The sequence below is a fragment of the Leptonychotes weddellii genome, chromosome 1 (assembly GCF_054177405.1).
Source record: "Leptonychotes weddellii isolate Sample4059 chromosome 1, ASM5417740v2, whole genome shotgun sequence".
NCBI lineage: Eukaryota > Metazoa > Chordata > Mammalia > Carnivora > Phocidae > Leptonychotes > Leptonychotes weddellii.
The window spans coordinates 38,406,674-38,420,326 of record NC_138369.1 but is presented as its reverse complement, the minus strand read 5'-3'; the positions used below and the strand labels follow the sequence as shown (position 1 = coordinate 38,420,326).

At 37.1% G+C, this 13,653-nt stretch overlaps 1 protein-coding gene across 1 annotated transcript in view; it reads right to left on the bottom strand.

The window, feature by feature from the left end:
- The window catches only part of LOC102734275 (contactin-4), an 805,863-nt gene that overhangs the window by 144,772 nt on the left and 647,438 nt on the right, over positions 1 to 13,653 (bottom strand). The window contains exon 7 of the mRNA XM_081805865.1: positions 12,702 to 12,899. Coding sequence (XP_081661991.1) covers positions 12,702 to 12,899 — 198 coding nt within the window. The remainder of the gene's footprint in view (positions 1 to 12,701; positions 12,900 to 13,653) is intronic.

Below are 13,653 nucleotides of genomic sequence, written 5' to 3'. Positions count from 1 at the left end.
AAAAAAAAAGAATGTTATCAAGGTTCATCCATGTTGCAGCATGTATCAACAGTCTGTTCCTTTTTATTGCTGAATAGTAGTAGTCAACTGTATGGAGATACCACATGTTATTTATTTGTTCCCTGGTCATATTAGCAACAAGGTAACACAAAGTGAGTGGCTTAAAGAAAAAGAAATGTATTCTCTTATAGTTCTGGAGGCTAGAAGTCATAAATGAGGGCCATGACAGGGTTCCACACCCTCTGACACTCTGGGTAGAATCGTTCCTTGCCTCTTGCTGCCTTCTGCTGGTGGCCATCGATCTTTGGTGGTCCTTGCCTTGCAGCTCCATCACTCCAGTTTCTACCTCTGTCATCACACAATATTCTGTGTGTCTTATTGTATTTTTACAAGGACAACAGTCATATTGGATTAAGGACCCACTGTCATCCATAATGAATTCATTGAACTAATTACACCTAAAAGACCCTATTTTCAGATAAGGTCATATTCTGAGGTACTTGGGGGGTTACATCTTCAACATAGCTTTTTGGGGGGACACAGTTCAACCCATAATACCAGTTAATGGGCATTTATTTAGGTTGCTTCCTCTTTTGGCTATAAGGAGTAATGCTTCTAAGAACATTTGCATGCAAGTCTTTGTGTGGAAATGTCTTTCATTTCTCATTTCCCCATGATTTTTACATGGATTACTTTTCTCTTGCTACATGTCTCAGCTCAAATGGAGCCCCCTTCAGAGAAGTTTTTTCTGAACACACTATCTAAAATAAGTCCCTATGTTATTCTTTACTAACACCTTATTTCTTCTATGTTAATTATCACAATTCATAATCATCTTGTTTATTCATGAATCTAGTATCTATCATTTCATCTAGATTGTAAAATGCATGACATCAAGTAATGTGCCTGCCTTTTTCATATGTACCTCTAGCTTCTATCATTGTTTCTTCACTTAGTAGGTAATAAAAAGCTACTGCCATATAAATAACGTCATTTTACACATAAATTCTGGGCCCCTCTCAAACAGCATTACTGTTTTCTATCATCTTTATAGCTATTTATATACATGTTATCTCTTTGTGCTTTCACTTCCTGGAGGAATGGGAATTCTTCTGATTTTTTTCTGTAGCCCTCACAAATCCTAGTTCAGTACCAGGCATATGAAAAAAAAAAAAAGTGATCAGTAGGAGTTTGTGGAAGGGAGGAAAAGATGGAGGAATATGGGTCTTATACTATGACACATAGTAGCCATTAAGGCAAACATGTACTTCTTTCCAGGCATGGAAGTCATTTCTAAAGTATCTCATCACGGCTTCTTGTATGAGTTTACTCATTTATACCAGGTGTTTTTCTAAAATGAGCTCTAGGTTGTTTAGGTGGTCATATGGGTGATTTCTGGGTTGATACATACTGATCTATATTTATAGCTATAGAAATTAAAGTAACAGAGTTAGCAATAATACAGATTGATCTGGATTTATAGCAGTAGTTATAGGACATAAAGATATGGATCAGAGATGGGATGGCATGGTTTTCATGATGTTTAAAGAATTTTCATTATATATAAAGATTGTCCTAGTATTAAAGTCATAAAAAATGAAGGAAGCAATTTTCTCCAACTATATTATCAACATTTTGGGGGGGTGGGCACCTGTGAACTGTTTCATTTAATTTGGTTACATCTGGCCGAAGCTATATTTTTATTTGACTGTTTATTTCATTTTAACTATTTTGGCCTTTACTTTCTACATTAAATTTAAAAAGCTATTGCCGTTTTTATTTTTTATGAAACAAAAGGTCCCTTAAAACAAGAGTACATTTTTCAAGTCATTCCTCTGACCACCTGTACACTTTCGAACTTAATTGGTCTACAGCTGCTCTGCTGATTTACGGAATGATTCGGCAGAAAGAGGCTACTGATGGAATTGCTCCAGACCCTTTTTCAATCTTCAGACTATCTAAAAGGTGGGAAGATATAAAGGCCTAGTTATGTCCATACAACCAAAGTAAGTAGAAATAACGAGTGCATATCATATAGTCAGAATCAACCAGGATATATAATCTCTGTAATATTCCCTTTCTCTTGCATGATTTCATTCATTCATGATACAATTTGCCTACAGAGACAACCTTTGCTTTCAATTTTAGAGACATTTATACCTACAATTTTAAACATAAAGAAAAATAGAAGTCTCAATTCATTAAAATGCATGTCAACGTTTTCCATTCTGGAGTAAGAGACCCACCATAACCATAGTGAAAGTTCAGTACTTGAAATTCTACACATTAGAGTCCTCAGGAGTCAAAGGCTTAGCTATATTTATATTCCGATGGAGTAATTCAGTAAATATTCATGTAACACCAACCATAAGACATGCACTATGCTCAGCAATGGGAGCACAATGTGGACAACACACACCTGATTGTTATCTTTATGACACCTGCAGGCTACTCTTTTTCAGTGCCTTTCGTGGTGACATATGTAGGCAATGACTGTTTACTGAATAACTGAAAGAGCTGATTTTCTGTGGAAGACATGGCTAGAAATTCCTTGGTTTTTTTTTTCTAAACCAGTGGTTCTCAAACTTAAAATCACCTGAAGGGCGTAAGTTTCTGATTTAGGAAGTTGAGATAGAGCCCAAGAATGTGCATTTCTAACAATTTCCCAGGTGATGTTGAAGGTTTTGGTCCAGAGAGTATACTTTAAGAATTTCTGTAGTAACCATGACATGTTAAGTCAAAGCAAAAAGTACAACACAATAATACTAGACTCTCCTGTGGGCTAGTCATTGGGAGAGTATTAGTAATGGAACCCTACTGGGGACAATGCCCATCAAGAGCCTGGACCCTGGATATGACCTTGTGGCAATGACTGTTCCCCTTTTGAAACCCAAAAAATCATTAAGGCTGATGTCTATAAGAACATAGAATTTAACAAAATAACTGGCAAATTACAGAATATGAAAGAGAAATCAGTCACACACCATAATTGTTTAACTACAATTTGCAGAGTTCTGTGTTGGCAGAAAGAGGCCACTTTGCAGGGTTGAGTGCCATAACATTTTGCCAACACCTGCCTTAGCTGGAATCTGTGCTTGCTAAATTAAACCACAGAAGGGACTTTTACCCACTTCCACAGAGTGGGATTTTCTGCTAGAAAAAATTGCAAAAATCATCTTATGAAAAGTTCCCACATTGACTTTCTTGTGGACTAAGTCATAAGATGTGTAGTTCATTAAGCTAAAAATATTTGGAAATACCTCATTAGTCCTATAAATCCCTTTGGCTGAGTTTACACTTTGCTCTTTTAAAAAATACTTGTTTTGCTCTGGGTTGAAGGAGACATTGTGAGGTCTAGGGGACCATCCAAGGAATCCCTTCTACCACTATCCACCCTCCAATAGATGGATTTCCATTGAGTTTGAGACCACAACTATCCAAACAATGACTCCCCCAATGCTGTAGAGGAGGAGTAAGGAAGCTGAAGGTTGTATATCATCTCTTAAATTTAGGTTTTAGGTATCCTCAGAAATCTGTAGGATGTGAAAATAAGCATGTTTTAACTTTAAATCTGAATTCTTTCCTTCCTTCTCAATAATTAAAGTGTAGAGATAACTTGAATTATTCCAGAATGCTATCTCCTATAAAGGTAGAGTGAATGTATCCATGCTTGACTATAACAGTCCTGGTTTACCTGACATGCTGAAGTAATTGGCTAAGTTTCCAGTTTGGGCAGTTAATTATAAGGTCATCTTCTTTAAGGTGAAAGAAAACCAGCTTTCATCTTCCTTTGAGTAAGTACTTTTATGTTCAGCCTACTAAAAAGTTCTTCATATTGCCTTGAATAATATACTCTCTCTCTCCCTCTAATTTGTACATGTTGGTCCTACTTCAAGTCTGTGGAGCCACAAAAAACGAGTCTTTTGATGGACAGTCTTCATATATTTAAAGATATTATCATGTTGTCATTTTGACAAAGTTTGATTGTAAAGTGACAGAGAACAAGGATTTTATTTAGGTTTTGTAAGCTATACAGTCTCTGTTAACTCTGCCATTATAGCTGGAAAGCATCCACAGAGAATATGTAAACAAAAGGACATGGCTAGGGTCCAATAAAATTTTATTTACAAAAACAGTGGTGGGCTGTATGGCCCACGAGCCCTTGTTGGCTGACCCCTGGCTTAGAGGAAATGAGAAAAACAGCCAAGTTTGAGAGAGCTGATAGAATCGACAAACTATTAGAGCTAACAAGAAATTTCAGCAAGCTTGCCAAATGTAGACTCACACAAAAAAATAGCATTTCTGTACATCAGCAATAACTAACTAGAGAATGTGATTAAAAATAAGAAACCATTTGCAATAGCAACAAAAATTATAGAGAATTTAGGAATTAACTAAGAATACCCAACATTTCTATGGAGAAAATGTTAAACTTTTTTTTTTTTTTTAACAAAAACAGGCCACAGGCTGAACTGGCCTATAGGAGGGAGTCTGCTGATTCCTGCTTTAAACAGATACTGTACCCACTGCCTGGAATTCTTTTCCTTCCTCAACTCTTGATGGAAGATTAGGCTGATCCCCAACACCAGGCCAGATTTCCTCCCATCCAAGGCACGACTATATGCATAATCTCACTGCACCCTTCACTGCTCCTTGTTGGCTCTTATTACAAAAGAACCTTAAATGAACCAGCTTTACTTCTTCACTCTCCCCCAATATGGCCCCACTCCTGCCTTAGGCTGCAGTTAGGTTTCTCAGCTGGAGTATAATTTGTGATACACAGACTTCTGCATTCCTGGTGACAGGTGTACAACAAGTACTCAATGAATATTTGTTGGTTAAATGCGTAATCAAATGAATGCACCAAGTCATCTCTATTTTAGGCTACACACCCCTACTCCTCTTATTCATTTCAAAATCCCTCTGTCTGTACATGCGTTTTCTGGAACTCAATTCAGTGATTCTAATACGAATGAAACTTTAGACCCTTCATTAATTTGGAATTCTTTAAGACTACAGGTTTCCAGGGAAGGGGATCACATCTTTTTATTTCATAGTGTACCACACACAACAGATACTTAACAGATGCTTCCTAACTGACTAGCTAAATGACCATCCAAGACCTTTGGCCCCCTGGACCTGAAATGGAATGACTGTGCTAGAGGTCTAAAGCTGACTGCCAAGTCTCTAAGCTTGTCAAGCCTTCAAAATATCCAGAGCCATTAAGACACTATTAAATCAGATTAGCAATGGCAGTTTAGCAAAATATCTCACATCCTCTAGTCATTTAGATATTCTCCTCATAAAACACATTTTACGCCCACAGATCCTCAACTGCGATGTTGTTAGAGAATTAAAAACAAGACATGATTGCTGTAACAAAGCCACACAAAAGTTGAAATTAGAAGTGAGAGTAAAATAAAGCAAAGTGTTTTGCTATAAACTCTAGATCTTAAGTAACAAAAATATGTCTAAGTGAAGAATGTATTTCTACCCATTGCCAGGCAGAAGTGTCATCCTTGCTAGTCTAAATGCTAGGTCATCAATAAAATGTTGTAGGTCAAGTTTACAATCAAAAACGATCTTCTTAATGAATGAGTTTTTGATCTGATCCCACAAGGTTAATTAAGTGGCCAAAAAATCAAGCTGCTTTGTTTATGAAGACACACAGTGGTTGTTAATGCTCACTTGAGGTTCTAATCCAGCTTGGGGCAGTATTAAAAAGTTTACTACGAACAGATGACATATCATAATGGAGGATACATTATACTGCATCTATATTATAGGATATCGTACAATATTCTAGTTTTATCCTTTCCATTTTTTAGCCTTTGGTCTTAAATTTGGAACTTTAGGGGGAATGTAGTCTTCTGAGCCACTAATGGTCAACAGAGGCGAAGGCTCACAAATGACCATTTTGGTCAGAAAGAGTGCATGCACCTACTTTTGTGCTAGGACACAAATGTGCTAGCATTGGGAGGAAATCCGAGCCAAGGAATAGCATCTGTTGGTTAGCATCAGATATTACCTGGCCTGTGTGAATATTGGGATTGGAGTAAGGTAGCATAGAAGAGTTTTGACTAGAATCCTAGAGGATAACTAAATTTAAACTTAGATATGACTTGTTACAAATCACACATTTTAATAGCTAAGAAAACTGAGGACCAAAGAAATGGCATGATTTTTGTCATGTGAATTAGTGGTAGATCTGAGACTGCAGCCCAGATTTCATGACTTCTTTTCTTCTTGACTTTTAGTCCTGTCCCCCTTTCACCGCATCCCAGGTGAGGCTACAGCAAAAAAAGACAAAGCTGGCTGGCACCAATCAGGGACATCCTCAACCCTATGTTCAGCACATCTATTTCTGTCCTCCTTGCTCTGAAACTGCAGGAAGCTGAGGTTATCAGCTAGTCTCTTATCCACTGGGTTAAAGCTAATTTCAGGTGAGAATGCTAAATGTTTCAGTGTTCACCATGCTCAGCATTTTCATGGCTATATAAAATTAGGCTGAGAAAAATGAGTGAGAACTTAGAAAAATATCTCCAGTTATTTTGGTTATATATGAGAACATAAATTTTAAATAAGTTTACATTTTAATTTCCAAAGACAATATATCTAGTGTATATAAACATATACACATTTATACAACATAACCCACATCTATGTTTATAAATGTATATCCAAGAGAAGGGGAGAAAGAGAGAGAGAGAGATTTTGAAACACAGAGAGGATAAATACCATCCCCCCCTGTTCCTTAGTATTTCTTGTAATTAGAGTTCTAACTGGGAATAATATTCAAAAATATTTAACATCCACTATACAAAACATGGACCCATCAGACAGACACTGGCTGTAAACTACTTAAAATTTGTCTTGGTTCTAATAAGCAAGACGAAGAACTGCCAAACTAATCCCCAGCCAGCCTCAAGGAAAACAGAGAAAAAAGGCAAAGGTCATATAATAACTCCTGTTCAGTTATATACCTGTGTATGTAATGTACATAAACATCCTCATGGACATGACCTCATTTTCCCAAGATTGTACTAATCTCTGCTAATTCTTCTCTTCGTTAGTCATTTTAGAGGAAGTCAGGGATAGTGATTAAAGACAGAAGAAATAACCATTATAACTATCACCTAAATCTATGATTTCTCTTGTACTTAATGCTCTATATGTAATCTATTACCTCTGTTTATAGAAATTTAGGGACAATTCTTTGAAATCTGTGTAAGAAGCTCATAATAGAGCAAACTCATCATCATTAATAACCAGCAGTTGGCTAATATTGATCCAGAGACTACTTTAGTACCTGTCATAAAAATAATTATGATATACTTTTCTCAATTAAGTCTTTTTTCTTCATGGTACCTAAGCAACAGGTGCACTTTCCCACATAACAAGTTATATTATTTTTCCAAAGCAGATTTCAAAATACCTAGATAAACTCTGATATAAAATTCTCTCACATTTGCCTAATAACTCAGTTTTATACTTCCTACTCACTACATAGCAACACACAGTTATTTAGGAGAACTACCAATACAAAAAAATTTAAAAATCATAGCAGAAAAGAAACAAGGCAAATCTGTTAATCTACAGCCCCACACAGCGTTGATGAAACTCAGTTAAGTAGCATGGAGACGGAGCACTGGGAATTTGACCCTGATGCTTCCTCACCTTACTCCCCTGGCCTTCAATTCTCTTCTTTCCCAAAGAATAAAGATACAAAGTTGGATAATCTCTAAGGCGTTGTAGGGCCAACCATCTGGAAATAACCCTTTTATAAAATGTTTTCCTAAAAACTCAAAATATCTCTAATCATGTAGAAAAAATGAGAAAATACAACAAAGCAAATAGGAAAAAAAAAGAATTGAACATTTTACCACTGAAAGTTAAACACTTCAAAGTTTAACACTGTGAGCATTTTGGAGAGTAGTATTTCCAGCTTTCTCTGTCATCATCCACATACACTTTACAAAACAAGGATAATACTATCTATTGACTATGTAATCTTTTTTTTTTTAAATATAATTTGTTGAATATATCTAGGTAAGGAGGTTACTGGTGTTGCATTTTATTTTGTCACTGATCAAAGCACTCTATTTGTAATTTAACCCAGAAGATAAGCCTCTGAGCTAGGTTCCATCATCCTCACTTGACTGATGAGAAAACAGAATGAAATGAGGTTAAACTGACGTCCAAAGTCAGACAGCTAGTAAGTGGTACGACCGAATTCCACCCTGGGGACCTGGTTCCAGAGCCCTCAGGGCTTACCTCAAACCATCCTGCCCCACATTTCAGTAACGATCTGAGCCACAGGAAGGGGTAAGCATGTGAAGAGTGTGGGGGTGGGAAGGGAACATAAACAGCAAAGTCTTGCTGAACCGTGGTGAGCTGGGGGCAAGGGGTCAATAGGGTCAGTGGGATAAACATGGGACACATCACATTTGATGTCTATCAGGACTTGAGTCAACCTTCACTGTTCACTCTCTATGACTCACCGTAACCTTTCAGGCTGGAAACAATGAATCACAGTCCGGAACTGCTTAGCTGGAACTTCAAGGGAATAAGCTGAATATTGAGGACATCCAGTTCTTTAAACTACATCTGCACTTTGCGGGGAAAATGACCAGCCATGGTAATTAGTTCACTTCAGGCAATAGACTCTGTTGCCTTGCTTATTCACATTTGGAGGCAGAAGGAGGATGCGAAATTTTGAGAGAGCTTCAATTAACAAAATGATTGTACAAATTCTATACAACCTAGTATTTATCAGTTTAATATATTGTCGCTAAATACAAGATCATGCAGAATGATAATTTATTGATTTTATTTTCATAGAATAGACTTTAACAAGAATGTCATCTTTATTTTGCAATCTCTTCTTGATTTCTATTTCCCCTTTTCTCTTATTTCCAGACAAGAGCCAATTAAATAACCTATTTTGTCCTTAGTAATATAGTTCAAGTATCCATTTTATATACTCCAGCCTAAATGGGAAAGACATATTATGAATTTTCACCATGCAACTCTCATGGAAATTAAGAATGAATGGGCATTAATTGCTGAAGAATGAGATCCTTATTCTGCTAATTTTGTGATAAAATATTCTAGTAAAAAACATTTCTCATCTTGATGAAGATATAGTAGACAAGTCAAGCTCTATCTAAAAGCTAAGCAAAAGACAAAGTTGCTGGCAACTTAAGGTGTCCGTGATGATTCTGGAGTTCTTGCGTTCCTGAATTTTTGTTCCTTCTAGCAACTCTGTGCAATGTGTCTCCTGGGCTGTGTCTTAGCGCTTCATCAATATTTCATTACATTTGTGATTTGACACACCTGAATGGATAATAACACCACTGAACAGATATTTTGGCATAAGTGCATTATAAGCAGAGGTCACAGGGATTTATTTTTAAATAATTCTGTACACAATGCCAGTGGAGCCCATCTTTTGAAAAAGGTTCTTCATCCTTAGGTCTGGAGAGATAGCATCAATAGCTTTTGGAAAAAAACAAAAAAACAAAAAACGGTCCTTTGCCTACTTTTCTCTTTAAACTGATAAAATTTTCAGTTTTATTTAATATAATTCAGCTTATTCCAACATATTAATTTAACACATGTCATCTTGCAAGCACTGTGCTCCCTAGAACAAAGCTGGATGAACTGATGATCTGTGCTTGATCATAATTTCAGCAAGGTGGGGGAAGAAGGCAAGCTGATAAGCATGTGAGTATATCAGATGAGTATTATGATAGAGAGATGGGACAAGAAGCACAAAACAAATAATTTTTTCTGTTGCCAAGAGAGAAGTCATGCTTTTGGCTTTACAAATAATGACTAAAATAATACTTTGGATTTTCCCTTATAAACCTGCTCAGTAAAACCATTTCAGTAAATGGCATTCCCACAAACCCAGTTGTGACACCAGAAACCTATGTGTCATCCCTGACATTCTCTTCCAACGCCTCCCACATCCAGTGCCTCAGCCAGTCCTGGCAGCTTTATCTGCAGACTGTATCCTCAATCCATCCACTTCTCTATTATCCGCTGCTACTCCCTAGTTCAAGTTGCTATCCGTTTCCCAACTGAATTATTGCAAGTCTTTCAGGTGGACAGCCAGTGTCCACCCTCACTTGTTTGAAGTCCATTTTGCACAGTAGCTAAGCCAACTTTTTAAAAAAACATACATCACTCTCTTGAATAAAATCCTCTTAGGGCTTCTCGTTGCACTGGAGATAAAATCTGGTCTCTTCTCCCTGTTCGACATGATCTGGCTGCTGATTCCTTTCCAACCTCAACTCAAAACACCCTCACCCTGCTCACTGTGCTCCAACCATGCTCACATGCTCTTTTCTTCCTGAGCATGCCAAGTATTTTTTTGTTTTTGTTTATGTTTGTTTTTACCAGTGTTCTCCTGGAGAATATAAGTGCAATGTGACAGGTCCCTATCGTTCTTGTCCACCGGCACCAGAGTAGTGTCTGTCACATAGTAAGTATGAAATAAATACATGTGAAATGCAGGAATAAATAAAGGAATGATTGAAATCTACATTATCTGCTAAAAAATTGCATAGTATGGTGCATGTTGTAAGGATGCTCAGACCCTCTTTGCACAGCTGGTTTGTCCACAAATATCCTGTTCTGGGAGGTTCAGATTTACAGCCCCACGTGGGTACAAAGTCCCTTCAGTACAGAAGGGAAGAGGGACATATTTGGAGAGAAATCTGAGTTCCAGGCTTGAATTTGCCAACTTGTCAAGTTTTTCTTGTATAAATTCAGATAAGAGGTGGCATTGTGTAATGAAATGAAATGTAGTGAGTGAGGAGTTAAGATATTAGACTCTGGAATCAAAAGGACATGCGAGCCAAGTGTGAATCTTGGAGCCATTAGTTTTTAGCTAGCTGTGTGGCTTTGGGATTTGTTATTTAACATGTCTGAGCCCCAGTTCATTCATCTATACAAAATAAAAGAGGATATTCCTCATACAGTTGCTTGAGGTTTGAATGAAATAATTCTGGTGAAATTCTGAGCCCCCAGCAAACAGCAAGCTCCTAGTAAATGCTTGTTATCAATGTTCTTGTCTGACAGTTTCCTCACCTGTGTAATGAGTCTAGTAATTCCTGTTCATAATGGAAGGTTCCAATGTGTACTTGATGGGAAAGGAATTTATAAAGAACAGAAACATGTAACCCATGACACTTAAATCATGTCAACCATTCTTAAAAGATTTAATTATGCCTTTGTTTTCTTTTACTCAATAAATATTTATTAAGAAGCATCTATGTTCCAGTCATTGCTTTAAGTGCTGGAGATATACTAGTGATCAAGGCACTGCATGTGTTTCTAAACAGCAAGTTTATAGTTAGGGAGACAGGTTTCACACTGGTAACTGTGATACAGAATGAAGAGTTCTTGGGGGATAGTAATAGGCTTTATTGGACTTTATAGAGAAGGCATCTGATGCAGAATAGTGGAGAGGGGGGTCAGGCAGAGATGACTTCCTGGAGAAAGTGATATACTTGAAGAAAAGGAAGGGACCAGTATAAGTCAGTCAAATGAAAGGCTGAGACTCAGAGAAGGAAAAGCATTTCAAGAAGACGGAAGAGAATACATATAAATACTCAGAGTGGGGAAAAGGTATAGTGGTACTAGATTTTGGTATACAACTCAGTAGGATTATCTTTGAAAAGCACATGGTGAATTACCATACACTGTTATGTCATCTATCTTAGATAATTAAGGTGAAATTCATATATTTTCTTGAAATATTTTTTTACAAAATTGTTGGAAATTAAAACTTATTTCTCAAGTAAGCATTGATATTCCTGTGTTTCACTGTGGTGTGAACTAGGTCATTAGTATCATTAATCCAGAAGTTATTTGAATAATTTAAAACTTCTTTCTGGACACTGAATACTAAATTCCATAGAATTGATTAATGAACCAGGTGTTCAACCTTCCACTTCATTCTGACTGTGTACACATTTTTTTTTTTATTTTTAAAGATTTTATTTATTTGACAGAGAGAGACACAGCGAGAGAGGGAACACAAGCAGGGGGAGCGGGAGAAGAAGAAACAGGCTTCCCGCGGAGCGGGGAGCCTGACGTGGGGCTCGATCCCAGGACCCTGGGATCATGACCTGAGCTGAAGGCAGACGCTTAATGACTGAGCCACCCAGGCGCCCCCTGTGTACACATTTTAAGTGAAAAAGAACAAGAAATATATTCCTTTGTTATTTATATTTACCTAAATCCACATTCCATTCCTGTTGAGATTAGCAATTAAACTTCTAATTAGTTTTCCAAAATGGATTCATGGGTTTATTTCTTACACAAATGGAGAAAATACAGGTACCAAATGTAAAAAGTACTAAACTTTTCTTACATTTAATTTAGACTATCAGGGTTTGTGTGACAATAATGTAACAATTTTTTTTTAAAGATTTTATTTATTTATTTGAGAGAGAGAGAGAATGAGAGACAGAGAGCAAGAGAGGGAAGAGGGTCAGAGGGAGAAGCAGACCCCCCGCTGAGCAGGGAGCCCGATGCGGGACTCGATCCCGGGACTCCTGGATCATGACCTGAGCCGAAGGCAGTCGCTTAACCAACTGAGCCACCCAGGCGCCCATAATGTAACAATTTTTCATATGCAATACGGGACCACAAAAAACAGAACTAACAAAATCCCTTAGGAAACTCACCATCATTTCTCAGTATTAGTGGTGTGGGTGGCCCCAGGACCTTGTGATTTGTCACTGTATTTGTAACCACGCAGGTATAATTCCCAACATCAGACTTTTCTACTTTGGCAATATATAGATTCCCAGTCTCTTGAGAAACGAAGCGGCGGTTATCCTGATAGGAAGGGTATTCATTGAAGATCCAGGCATAGCTCAGCTCTGAAAGCAAAGGAATCACCATTACAAATATGTCTTCTGGCATTGGAACGCTACTGTATTCATGAAAGAATTGGTCAAGTTAGAAATTCATACTGTTGCCCAATGATCCTTTTTCAACCTGCTATTAAATATAAATAGGAAGTAATCATAATCTCTTAAGCATTTTACCAGTACTCCTACTGTCAGTCAAGAAGATTTTTATTTCAAGAGAACTAAAAGGTACACTGATAGTTGATTAAAAGAAGTCCAACCTCTTTAAGTCAAGGGAATAAGCATTTATAGTTTACTAAGCATGTGCCAACCACTATGCAATACTTACTGAGCTAATGCTCAAATTACAGACCCAGAGAGTCTATAATTTTGATATAGTAAGGCTGGAAGCCCCCTGAAAAACTATTTAGATCACTTCTTTCATTTTATAGATAATAATCATTATAGTGCATCACAGTGCCACATACTTGCATAGTACTTTGTGGTTTTCAATGCATTTTACAGTTTTCCATTAACTGAGAAACTTTGGCACAGAACAACAAAGTAACTAATTCAAACTCTTAGCCCTACTGAGGGACAGAATAATTCCTGAGTCTCAATTTATTCTTCTCCCAAAGCCTTTCACTATCAATGCTAATTCTGACTCTTCTTACTTGTGAGGTTGAACTATTTTTCCATTATTTGAGTGAGATGGTGGTTTAATATTGCAGCAAATACTTGCTAAACACACACTAACTGACTGGTTGACTGGTCCCAAATGTAA